Genomic DNA, 12614 nt, shown 5'->3' with positions numbered 1-12614 from the left:
AGCGCCTTTATGCTCTGCTGGAAAAGGCCTGAATCGATAGCCCTATCAATTCAACCTTTCTCATGTCACGCGAGATTTCCAACCCCAATCGATTGGCGGTGCCCAATCAATTGGCCGATCGATTGAGGATGCTTTTGTGCTCATGATTCAGGCTCTCAATCGATCGACCGATCGATTGGGCCAACCTTCACTCGTAGCACATCTTCAATCGATCGACTGATCGATTGGACTACGGTTCAATCGATCGGTTGATCGATTGACCTCCCTTTGACTTGCTTAACTTAAGTCCAAAAGTTTCCAAATCCAACATCCAGTCAGCCGTGACATGTTGGAACTCCTCATGTCTAATATCCGGTCAACCTTGACCTACTAAGACTTCTTCACCAAATATTCGGTCAATCTTTTTAACTAACTTGGATTTTTCTCCTCGTGCTAAGTGACCGGTCAACTATGACCCAATTGGACTTGCCGTATCGTGCCAAGTGTCTGGTACTCTATGACCCGGTTGAACTTCCTTCCACCGGATGTCTAGTCATCCTTGATCCATCTAGATTTCCTTGTGTTAAGTATCCTGTCACTCGTTTGACCTACTTGGACTTCTCAACACTAGGTGTCCGATCAATATTAACCCACTTGGATTTCCACGTGCCTGACTTCACTCACCAGATCTTTCCATCTGCCTAGCTTCACTAACTAGGACTTTCACCTATCTTCACTCACTAGGATTTTCACCTGACTTCACTCATCAGGATTTTCCCACTGTCCGACTTCACTTATCGGGACTTTCACCTAACTTCACTCACTAGGATTTTCACATGGCTTCACTGACCAGGATTTTCCCACTATCCCGCTTCACTCACAGGGACTTTCACCTGCCTGGCTCCACTCACCAGGATTTTCACTTGCTTGACTTCACTCACCAAGACTTTCACCTAACTTCACTCACTAGGATTTTCTCACTACTCGACTTCACTTATCGAGACTTTTACCTACCTTCACTTATTAGGATTTTTAATCTGCCTGACTTTACTCACCATGACTTTTCTAGTTAAGTATCCAGATAACTTTGACCTACTTGAATCTTTTTCATATCAGATTGATCAAACCTTGACCAAAAGGAAATTGTACCAACAATCTATCCAATTGGATGGTTATGCATGCAATCTCCATATATTGTCAAACATCGAAACTCACACATCATGACTCAAACTTGAGTCAAACTAAGATTAGTCAACTTGATTAATCTTGACTAGAGATATTGCACCAACATTATATAAGAGCAAGACTCATATAATAATATAATATAAAGACGACATTCAAGAACTCCAGTAATAAATTAATGTAATAAAATTTTTCATAAAAATTAATTTAATATTATATTTTATCATAGTTAAAAAATTAAGAAATATATCTTTAACCCAAGATATTTATTTATAGCAGATTTTTGATCTGTGATCGTATCAATATTAAGATGTTAGAATAAAAAATATGACAGATTTGTCCCGAGATTACCGTGTAGCGGGCATTTAATTATTTTCTAAGTATCCATAGTTTCTATGATTCCGAGTTACGATATATATTATAGAGATTTTTTAAAAAATAAAATTTGTAAAGATTTTTAGGCTGCATTATTATAAGTACTTTCGATGTATTCTGATCGCGTATGAAAAACTTTCGTGGCTCAACGTTAACCGCTTGATTAATCTTTGTTTTGTTTTTAATAATAAAAGGTCTCTTTTCTCTCTTTTATTAATTTTTTTTTCCGACATTTTGCGTCGTGGCATGACTTTTTTGGCACGCCGACGATTACCCGTCACAAGTTTTCAGCGTTGCCTCGGCGTTCGGAACCCATTAATTACCCGTACGATGATTCAAGAGAAAACGATAGAAAGGCGGGACCCCGGTTGACTTCCAATAGCGTGAGGTTAAAAACTTGGCGAGCCGAACTATCACGCCGTGCCTCTCACGACGAATGCACCTTTAAGTCACGACTTGAGTTACCAATCTTCCCGGTCACTGCGACCCATCCCATGCGAGTCGTTACTCAAGTGGCGACTTAAGCGGTTTCCGATGAAATTACATTATTGAATTATAAAATTTCTCGTGTCTTGCTTTTTCATTTTTTATGGTCTCCTGTCGATCGACTGCGGCTATCTCCTTCCTCCATCGAGCACGAATCGATCGATTCCCTTCGAACTGTGGAGCTCTGGTTAGGGTTTTCTCTCTCGCGATTGCTTCCTCACCGCCGGTGTCGGATCCCTCCGCTGAGTTCGGGAACAGATCTCGATCGTTGGAGGTTCCAGTCGCGAAATTCGGAGGCGGCAGCGGCGGCGAGAGATGAGCTGGTGGGATTCCGCCGAGCTGACGCCTTGTATATTTCTTGGGCTCTTCTGATCTGGGGGTTGGCGGCGAGCGAGATGTTCGTGAGCCGGCCGACGGTGCACCCTGTGGAGGCGCCGCCCCTTACGGATGCGGCCGAGAACCCGCCCAGGGTGAGAATGAAGGAGGTGCAGGGGATGCCGGGGACGGCGGGAGGCCTCGCGCTTCGTCTCCTCCAGTTCGCGTTTGCGGTCGCGGCGCTCGGCGTCATGGTCTCCACCAACGATTTCCCTTCTGTAACCGCCTTCTGGTAACCATCGGCCTGCTGTTTATTTGTGGAAACCTTACTATTTCCCATCTTTCCTTACTTATGCTGCACACTTACCTTTTTTTTTAAAAGAAAATCATTTCTATATCAGTCAGTGTTTCGTTTCCTGACCTTTTGTAGACTGCTTGCTAAACTAAATACTATTTTGTATATGAGCATGCTATTAAAATTGAGGTTCAGTGGCAGGACAGATTAATCGAACATTGTATAATCGAAACCTAAGATCCGGTTAAATTAAACTATGTATATAACTAAATTTTGAGTAGATTATATATTTATATAATCGAACATTCATCCGATCAGAGTAATTGGTAATTTTAACTAGATGTCGTATCAAGCCCATGATCCAAATGCAATATATATTTTTGGTTCTGATTGGTTCAGCATTGGATCAGATATTTATTGGATCAAGTTTTTTGATCATGCCTATTACACAAAAACCTAGATATCTCATTCAATGTGATGCATAGCTATTCATAGTAGTTAGATAGTTAATACATTAAGAGTTAATTAATTCTTTCAATTAGAATACAAGATTAGTAATCTCCTACTAAATATGTAGTTCCACTACATTTCACTTCCTTGTCCACCAATATTTTATGTTTCAGGTGCATGAGATCTTCTAATATTAATATCATAACAAGAAGAGAAGAGAGTCTATTATCACTCATATCCAAATTTAAAATGTTCATATGATGTTCATCAAAGTGAATTGGTCTAGATTGTAATATCTTAATGAATATCATAATTTAATATTCTATCCTTTTATCAAAAAGGCTGAGGAGAGTTTTTATGGTGCTGAAAGAGAATGTTTAAGATTTAATTGCCAAGTGCTTAGGCTTTCTAGTCGTAAGATAGAGAAGAACTATAGGAGTTGGACATGAAATGGCTACTATGCCCGTGCATCTTGTGAAAGATACTTCTGTATTCTTCTTTATGTCTTTGTAATTTATCAGCCTCTTACCTCTTAGCATCCATTATGATTACTTATCAGCCTCTTACCTCTATGTCTTTGTTGCTTCAGAGAGGTTGATTTCCATTTTATGGGTTGCTTGGTAAGGTTAACCATGTTGCTGTGCTTATGTTGTGTTAATATTTATTTTCATGCTTCATATGCATTCATATCAAGTATTGACCTGAACATAATCATGATTATTTTTTGAAGATTTGCACAAACAAGATATTTTGTTTAAATATGGAGCTTAGACTTCATTTTTGTTTATTATGGGAGCTCCTTTTCTTGGAGAAAAGAGAAAGAATTAAATCTATCAAACTGAGAAGTTCTGAAAGTATTCATATCTACCGATTTAAGTCTTCTTGCTGTATCCATCAGATTTATTTAGCTTAAACTTAGTAATCACTGTATGTACTAGGTCAAGCTGAGTATTTCGTAGATATAGTTTGATTATCATATATGGCAAAAAAAATTCAGGGAGTTGAAGCAGGAATTTGAGTAAATTATGTTGAATTGGCCTGTTACAATGGCAATGTGGCATTTCAGAAGATAAAAAACTTGGAAACAACAGAGATCCGCTTGTATTTCATTTTATTAGTTGCTCTGAATGATTTTTATGTTCAAGTTGTGGGTATGAGATGATTCTGTGAGCGATGACAGTTAGGATAACAATTTTGTCTGCCTTTGTAGCTGTCATTTTGATCCATGGCTGATGTTTAGAATCTTGCTCTTCTGAAACAATCTTAGACTTGTGAATTTTACAAAACCAGAAATCATGTGTAAAGCAAGTTTTACCGAAAACAAATACATCATGATTCAATGCAATTAATTCTTCATCAGTTTCTCAAAAGAAATATCTGTGCGTTGTAAATGTAGCACATCCAGCAGCTGGTTGTATAATTCAAGGTCATATGATCAAGCATAATAAAGTCATGTCTTATTCCTAGAGTTCATTAGATTGTAGATTTGTTCTGTCCCCCAGTTGTATGTGAATTATCTCCTAGTTGTTCTTAGTGAGCATTATCAAATTACAGTTTTAGATTTAGTAAGTATTATGTTGATAAGCCAGCAATGTTTATCTTTGTTGATGAGTTTATCTGATTAATAAAGTCATCTTGCCATTAAACTATGGTATTGCATTTGTTACTTAACTTGGATTTGGTTACCATCCTCTTCAATCAAATTCAATAAGCCCTTAATGAAAAAACTAAAAGAAGTGGACATTAGTATTTTGCTTGTTAATTCAGTGCAACCAGGAATGAAACATTTCCTGATACTAAATCTTCCATTATTTTCGTGTTACTTTTACCGGTGAAAACCAGGACTTTCGACAATCTAATGCTTGGTTGGTTGGCTGCTCAAAGAAGCCATTTAGTATAAAAAGTTGCTAATATATATTTTTTTATGTACCACATAGTGACATATTGCACGCTTTGTCTGAAATATATGTGATGATGCCTGTACAAGAGGCAGTAATATCTTTTCATACATTGCACAGCTATCTTGTCTCGGTGGCCATCCTACAGAGCCTGTGGAGTATCTCCTTGGCCATGCTGGACATATATGCTATTCTCGTAAAACGCTCCTTGCAGAACCCTAAAGCTCTCTGTTTCTTTACCATCGGAGATGGGGTAAGGAAATTTGTCGAGCATATGCTCGATAACAGCTGAATTTCCATTCACAGTTTATTTCTTTACCTTGCCACGATTCTTCCCTAGAAGCATATTTGTCTTTAGAGGTTGAGTCGGGAATCATTTACTCCATCTTCAGCGGAGTTGCTTGATTTTTCTTACCTTTTCGTTTGGCTAATATTTTGATCTCTCTGTAGATCACATCCACACTGACATTCGCTGCAGCTTGTGCATCTGCCGGCATTACGGTCCTGATTGGTAATGATCTAAACATATGCTCACAGAACCACTGCACGAGCTTTGAGACCGCCACAGCAATGGCCTTCATCAGTTGGTTTGCTGTCTCTCCATCATTCCTCTTGAACTTTTGGTCATTGGCATCTAGATGAAGAATGAGAACGACTGAAGTATCTCTTTTTTTTGTTTATCGTCTATGATCAAATTGCCAATTGCTATCATTTGTATAGTATGACTCGACTCCGACAGGACTGATTGAATATATGAGTTTGGTGTACTCTTCAGACGGTTGCTCCATGGATGTTCACAATATTGCATCTCAGCAATGTACCTCGAGTGTGCTTTTTGAAATTGGTTAAGGTTGTGTTGCCTATCTGTACTCTCTTTGTCGGTGATGATTCTTTTCGATATTGCCATCATCGTGTGGTTCATCGATAGAACGTGTTCTAAGTTTTAAGTTGTGCAACAGCAATAGTGTAGTGTATCAATCAATGTTAGCTATAAAAAGGCAAGTTGTGTGATGAAACAACCCAAGATTTATGGTGTTAGATTCAGTGTTATTAGTTATTTTTAGAGAATGCAATAAAATTAGAATAACTATTTCTGTTTTGAAAAGTGTAATATAAATAAATAAAAGAATTCATGAACAATAAAGAATAAAAAATTCTCCGTGAAAGAAAAAGAACAAAAAAATATATGCACAAACAATGGACGCATTCGAGTTTATTGTACAAGAAGGAAATTCTGTCGACTAATGTTTGAGGTTCTGAAAAATATGAAACGGAAACATAAAAATAAAAATTCTTTTCTATCTCGCTATTGCTGAGTGAGAAATTTACTCTTCGGTTGGGGGGTCGACCCAGCGGCCGTGGTCCTTGATGAGTTGAATTAGAGCATCAGTTGCATGCTCCATTTGGATACCTCTCTTCAGCACAGTCTGATGCAACAAAGTCAGGATCTTGAATTTAGCAACAGATGATTTCTCAAATTTGCTAGTGATAATTATGAGAATTAATGTAGTAATTTGAGACTGGCATTTTGCTAAAAAAAACTCATCGTCGCTTAATTAGTTTGTTTCGCCTTGTTTAGTAATACAGTATGCCTTAGAAGCCAGAAATTACCTTCCCGACATAAAGGTCAATCTTTCCTGGGGTACCTCCAACATAACCAAAATCTGCATCAGCCATCTCTCCGGGTCCATTCACAATGCAACCCATGATCGCAATCTGTGAAAGTGTTGAGGAGAGTATCAGTTTTGATATAAAAAAAAAGTAGCTTGACTGCTCAAGCAATGCCTGCTGCGGAGGCATAATTTACCGAAACACCAGGGAGATGTGAAGTCTTTGATCTAATCTCGGCGCTTATGTCTTGAAGATCAAAGAGTGTTCGTCCACAGGATGGGCAGGAGACGTACTCCTGCAATATAGTTGCACACACAGATGAGTGAAGGCGTGGAGGCGGAAGCTATCGAACTAGTTTTCAAAGATTCAGTTCGAAGTAACAGGAGATCTATATCCATCTTACGGTCTTTGTGTTGCGCATTCTGCAACCTTGAAGTAAGTTGAAGGATGTGTCCCGCAGGAACTCAAAGTCCTGTTCAGGCGCCTCAAGTAGGATACCATCTCCCAGGCCATCGACTAAAAGAGAACCAGCATTGCTCCCTGCTGTGATCACCAGATCATCTCTGCCAATTGAAGGACCAGAATGAGAAAGAAATTTACATTTTTCCACTCTCAACATTCACTTCTTTATCAGCAAGATCGCAATCGTACCTGTGGATCCCTTTAAGGAATTGGATATGGTGAATAACTGGAAAGTTGAGAGAATTTTCTTCAAGATACTCAAACAACCTGAAAAAGAATAAAGAAAGAGCAAAAGTGTCAAATGATACATTTAGCTTAGACGAGAATTTCGTAGATTGTGTTTGTATGCATCACAAGGACAGTCACTATGATCATTTACCTCCTTGCGGCGTGAACTCTGCTGAACTTTTCTTCAACTAACGGAAGATCATGTAGCAACATTGTGATATCATCAACATTCTTGAGGACGTCTAGTTCCCCGTAAGGTTCGTCCCCACGAACGGTTACAGCTAATCGAGTGCCTAAAAACAAAGCACAGTTTTAGAATCAGTACAGCCTTCAAAGAAAGTAGCAAATGTGAGTTGGTTGATAAACCCATGTGTCACCTTTTGGCAAAAGCTTGTGAGCCCCGGTTGAAAGTTCATTGAGGTTAAGAAGCACAATTGCATTAAGAAGTGGTTTAGCCAGCTGTTCGGATAATGGAACTATAATGCCCATGCTTATATCAATCAACCTTTTGAGAGCTAACCTCTGATCAAATATAACAATACAAGTCAAGTCTTAGATTTAAGAAACACAACCATTAGACAAAAAAAAAATATCCAACTTGTAGCCATCTAGTTCTTAAGTTGAAAAGAAAAATTAGGCGATAGCTTACAGATTCAACATCTTCCAGAGGAGGGAGTTCTCTTAAAAGAATAGAGTCCACCGTTGCCAAGTCCTGAAAATTTGAAAAGGTTCAGCAAAGTACAAACATGAATCTGGACTAGTCTAACTTCAAGTGTAACAATTTGACGAAAAAGAACCTTGAAAGGCATTCCGACCACAAGCTTAGCTGCAAGAGACTTGTAAAGAAGTTCTGGTGTCTGACAACAAATAAAGAGAAAAGTAGGTAAAGCAAATGAAAGAAACAAGGTAGCAAGATGTAAATTATATTTAGAGATGATGATGAATGAAGTTACTAAGCAATAAATCTGCACAATAATGGAACTGATTGATACCTCTAAACCTTAAAACAGCTTGACAAAATGTTTACAAAAAAACTTCTGCAATTATTGCAGTGTTTCACATTCCAAGCAAAATCAAATGTAAGACACACTAGGATAGAGAATATAAAAGAAACATTCACTACCTACCTTCAGCATGTCCAAAGACACTGGCATGAGGACAGAACCATCACGATGAAGAACACCTCGGTAATCTACTTCTTCACCCTATACAAGACGTGGCAAAAGTTAGAAACATTCTATACATGATGCAATGGAAGGAAAAAAAAAGGATCTAACCTCTTTCTGCACTGGAAGTTGACCAGTTCTACGCTGGAAGTCCCAATATCGTCTATGTTTCTCCTCAAATGGTGCCTAAATAGTTTGTTAGGAGATACAAATTAGGTTATAAAGGCAAAAAATAGTTCATAAGTGCTAGAAGTTAGACATCTAATATATAATCCTTGCTGCAGCAGTTAGCAGTTAATCAAGGAGTGGCAGAAAATGGCAAGATGGAAAGAGCCATACAGTTCCTTTTTGGAGATTTGAAGCTTGCATTCCAAGGTTAGCCAACCGCTTACAAGGATCAATCTCTTTCTCTGGTGGTTCAGTCAGGGACACCCGGATTGTGTCGCCCAAACCATCCTGTTGAACAACACCACACTTGTTAGAACATATTAAGTTCAACAATCAACAACAAATGTATTTGAAAATTGCAAGCATAATTCTCTAGTCTTATGAATATAAAAAGTAGATCTAGTTTATCAACAGAGGCTATTGAGCTTCCATAGGGCTATCAGTTTGTTTGATCGAGTACAACTCTATATAGATTACATCTATGATTCAATGAGCTGCAAATAGGGATATTTAGGCAACTAAAAGGCGTATAGATATTGCTTATTATATTTTATAGATCTTTTCAGTTTGCATCATAGTTAAAATGAAATCTGACAATATATAAAAAATATGATTTAATCATGAAATTAAATATGTTTCTATATAAAAAGACATTATGGTTCAAGCAAATAAACAAACAAAATAATGAATGCTTTCCGTGAAAAAAGTAGGCAGTCATGTGATGATTCTTAAAGCTATTGCAAAAAATTTGCTAGGTGTGTTTTGTTAAAAATATCATATATAGTGAATATAATACTTGAATTGGAAAAAAGTAGTAGAAATCTAGTTCACACTGTCCTGCATTAGGCTCATGACAATGGAGCTTCAAATCCTCAAATAAAGTGATTCTGCTTGAGATACCATCAGGAATTTGGAAAAAGTTGGCAAAGTATGAACCTGAAGAAGGGTGCCAATACCAATAGCAGATTTCATCCGTCCATCTTCTCCCTCTCCTGCTTCAGTAACTCCTAAGTGCAGAGGATAATCCCAACCTAGAGCATACATCTCAGCTACAAGCAAACGATAGGCTTGAACCATGATGACTGGGTTGCTTGCTTTCATTGAGAAGACAAAGTTATGGAAATCTAGCTTCCGGCATATCCTTGCAAACTCAAAGGCAGATTCAACCTATTGCAGGAACAGCAAGCTCTTCAGCATCAATTCGTGTATGGGAAAAAAAAAATAAATCCAAGGGGTACTATACAAACATACAAACCATTCCACTAGGAGAATCTCCATAGTAGCTCATAATACGATCAGAAAGACTACCATGATTTGTCCCAATTCGAATTGCCCTTCCATACTTCTTGCATTTCTCAACCAATGGAGTGAAGATCTGAGCAGGAAGATGAACATAAGATGAAAGGAATAGGGAAGAATTGCATATGGGACATGGGAAACGTAAAATAACACCAATCCACTGCACTAATAGATGTTTTTAGTTTTTCAAAAAGCAGGAAGAACACCGACAAATTAATTTTTTTTGCACCTTTTCAATATGTTCAAGCTCTTTTTGATATTCTTCGTTGGTATACTCTAATTGCTCAAACTGCGCACGCCTATCAGCTGCAAGAAAATGTTCCAGCTCTATTGGTTAGACTTCACTAGTAACTGTATAATTCAAAGTTAAAAATTGTAGAATGTCTGACCAAAATTTCCAGGGTTGACTCGAATCTTGTCAAAACATTCAGCTACTTTTAGTGCGACTGCAGGTGCAAAATGAATGTCCGCGACAAGGGGGATATCATAACTGTTCATTGGCAAAGAAAATAATTATACCAGTATGAGAGAGTCTTCAAAAGAGTAAAATTGTCATGGCAAATGGAAAAGTGAAAAAATTGCAAGGCCTACTTTTTCTGAACAAGTTTGTTCTTAATTTCAAAACATGAATCAGCTTCTTTCCTCCCTTGGACAGTTATCCTAACCAAATCTGCGCCTCTATCTGCAATTCTCATCACCTGCCAAGTCCCAACATAATTAATTTCTACCATACAGTAGAAAAGAATTAAAAGGATCAACATGACAGTTTTCACTTGGGAACAAAAAAAAAACAAAACACAATAAAATAATGAGAGAATAACATTGAATTTCTGATCATCAAAATGGGGTCATTTGGTAAAGCCCGAAAAAGCAATAATGGCATAAATCATGGTTATAACCAAATCCACATTCAATAGGAAGGTAATAAGATGTAGTTTCACATTATCATTTGCTTACCCTTTTCTACATTAAAGTAAGAAACTAGTATCTTTCATCACTCTCCTTTTAAAGCAATTCAAAAGTTAGAAGGCATGAAATTGCCTTAAGATTGCTAATTCTTTAGTCCAAATATCCTGTTTAAGGTTTATTGAGGTTAAGAAACAAGAAAAATGCATGAATCAATAATCATCACTTTTATTAGTGATACCATTGGAGCGAGAATGAAGGAAGCAAAAAGAGAAAAGGCCATCAATCAATCTTGAGTTTTAACAATCTGATGATAAGTTTAGAATGGTACAAATACAAGATTAAATCTGAAAAATCAAAAGGTTATGTAAGCAGACCTCCTCGACAGTCTTGTCAACATCCTTAGTATCTGAAGTGGTCATAGTCTGAACTCGTATGGGATGCTCACTGCCAAGGGCCACATTCCCTACCATCACAGTACGAGTCTTTCTCCTCACGGTCTTGTATAAAGATTCACAATATTTCTGCCTGGGAACTAGGGAAACAGAAATCATAGTGTTAGAAGGATTGCTATTGTCCGGCATAGGCCTTTTCATAATTCCAGCAAGCATTATCTGACTTGTCTAACGATCTCAATTGATAATTAAACAATTTAATTACCTGTTTCTAACTCATTTTGCATATAGAAAACAAGAAAAGGACCAAATGCTAAGCTAAATTAATATAAATGAAAGATGATGTCCCGTGTATTAAATTGCAAGGTATGGCACATTTTCAGAGCATGCAAGATCAGGACATCGAATGGACCATTGTAAATTAATATCTGACATCCCAAACATCAAAATGGTACAGGACTCATATTTGTACCTAGGAGAGGACTTCCTTCTGAAGCAGGCTCCAGCTCCACAATCTCAGAGCCAGATTTGGAAGAATTTCTGATCGCAGACGCAATTCTTCTCTGAGGCTTCATTCTTTGTTGCCCAGGAGCACAAGCAATCCTAGCAAAGTCTACATTCTTCACGAAGCCCAAATTGCAGTCACTGGTCCGCCGATCAGTCATGCCAGTCATCAATGAAGGCATTGTTCCAGTTGCCATGATTCTCTATACCGTTTCCCCGCCTTACCAAACCTGCGAAAAGAAAGATCCCGGAGTACCAAATGAGCTGTGTGTTCGAATTCAACGAGTCTAAGAGAAAGCAAGAGCAAAACAAACACGATCGGAAGGCGCTTCTCACCGACTCCGACAGGAAGACCGAGGGGGTCGTAGGATCGCGCTTAAAAAGGCAGTCCGAGCTCGAGAGCTTCCTCCTTCCCTTCCCGTCGCCTCCCTCCGCGTCTTATGCTGCCTCAGGTTCCGATGCGCTGGCGGTGGAGTTTTTGGCCCTTCAATCAACCAATCGAAGTCCCTCTCACCCCAAATTCCACGCTTCTCACATTTTTGTACACAAATTAAACGCCGTAACGGAGGGAATTAATTGGGATACTTCCCGTCGCCTTCGGATAGAGGTCAAATCATCGCTTTTCATCACGTTTGAAGCTTCAACGTAGCCTTAGCAACCTGGTTAGGACCTGCATCTCAAGGCTCGCGCTTAGCTAATTGAGCACCTCCACGATTTGGATCAGCTGAAAGGATGCACTTGCAACAGATGTTCAGAGATCGAAGGTCATCAATTATATACGAACATAAAATCTTGATCTGCTGCACTTTAAATTTCACCCGACCTTCAATCATCCCTCCTATTCAACTTAATTGTAATTTATGAATATATGTGAAGACGATTTTACCTTTTTACA

General features: G+C 38.3%; 2 protein-coding genes across 3 annotated transcripts; one reads left to right on the top strand and one right to left on the bottom strand.

Annotated features, from left to right (window-relative positions):
* Nucleotides 1-2112: 2112 nt before the first annotated feature.
* LOC121998708 (CASP-like protein 5A1) lies at nucleotides 2113-5843 on the top strand. Its single transcript, XM_042553733.1, has 3 exons — nucleotides 2113-2629; nucleotides 5101-5233; nucleotides 5431-5843. Exons 1-3 carry the CDS (start codon nucleotides 2418-2420, stop codon nucleotides 5620-5622), a joined length of 537 nt encoding a protein of 178 aa, XP_042409667.1. The 5' UTR covers nucleotides 2113-2417; the 3' UTR covers nucleotides 5623-5843.
* A 322-nt stretch (nucleotides 5844-6165) lies between these two features.
* Nucleotides 6166-12449, bottom strand: LOC121998706 (4-hydroxy-3-methylbut-2-en-1-yl diphosphate synthase (ferredoxin), chloroplastic-like). 2 transcript variants are annotated; one of them, XM_042553732.1, is made up of 20 exons: nucleotides 12034-12449; nucleotides 11688-11949; nucleotides 11198-11355; nucleotides 10506-10612; nucleotides 10304-10404; nucleotides 10144-10220; nucleotides 9871-9990; nucleotides 9552-9782; nucleotides 8787-8903; nucleotides 8559-8633; nucleotides 8409-8486; nucleotides 8079-8138; nucleotides 7931-7993; nucleotides 7659-7803; nucleotides 7433-7574; nucleotides 7243-7320; nucleotides 6995-7154; nucleotides 6788-6886; nucleotides 6592-6696; nucleotides 6166-6407 (listed from the first exon to the last, which is right to left on the bottom strand). In XM_042553732.1, the coding sequence occupies exons 2-20, from the start codon at nucleotides 11914-11916 to the stop codon at nucleotides 6306-6308; spliced, it is 2247 nt and encodes a 748-aa protein (XP_042409666.1). In that variant the 5' UTR covers nucleotides 11917-11949; nucleotides 12034-12449; the 3' UTR covers nucleotides 6166-6305. The 2 variants fall into 2 exon arrangements, with proteins under 2 accessions (XP_042409666.1, XP_042409665.1); XM_042553731.1 differs by having other exon boundaries at nucleotides 12056-12448.
* Between the last annotated feature and the right edge of the window lie 165 nt (nucleotides 12450-12614).

Source organism: Zingiber officinale, chromosome 6A (assembly GCF_018446385.1).
Source record: "Zingiber officinale cultivar Zhangliang chromosome 6A, Zo_v1.1, whole genome shotgun sequence".
Taxonomy (NCBI): Eukaryota; Viridiplantae; Streptophyta; class Magnoliopsida; order Zingiberales; family Zingiberaceae; genus Zingiber; species Zingiber officinale.
The sequence above is the reverse complement of the archived record's forward strand: the minus strand, read 5'-3'. Positions and strand labels throughout refer to the sequence as shown.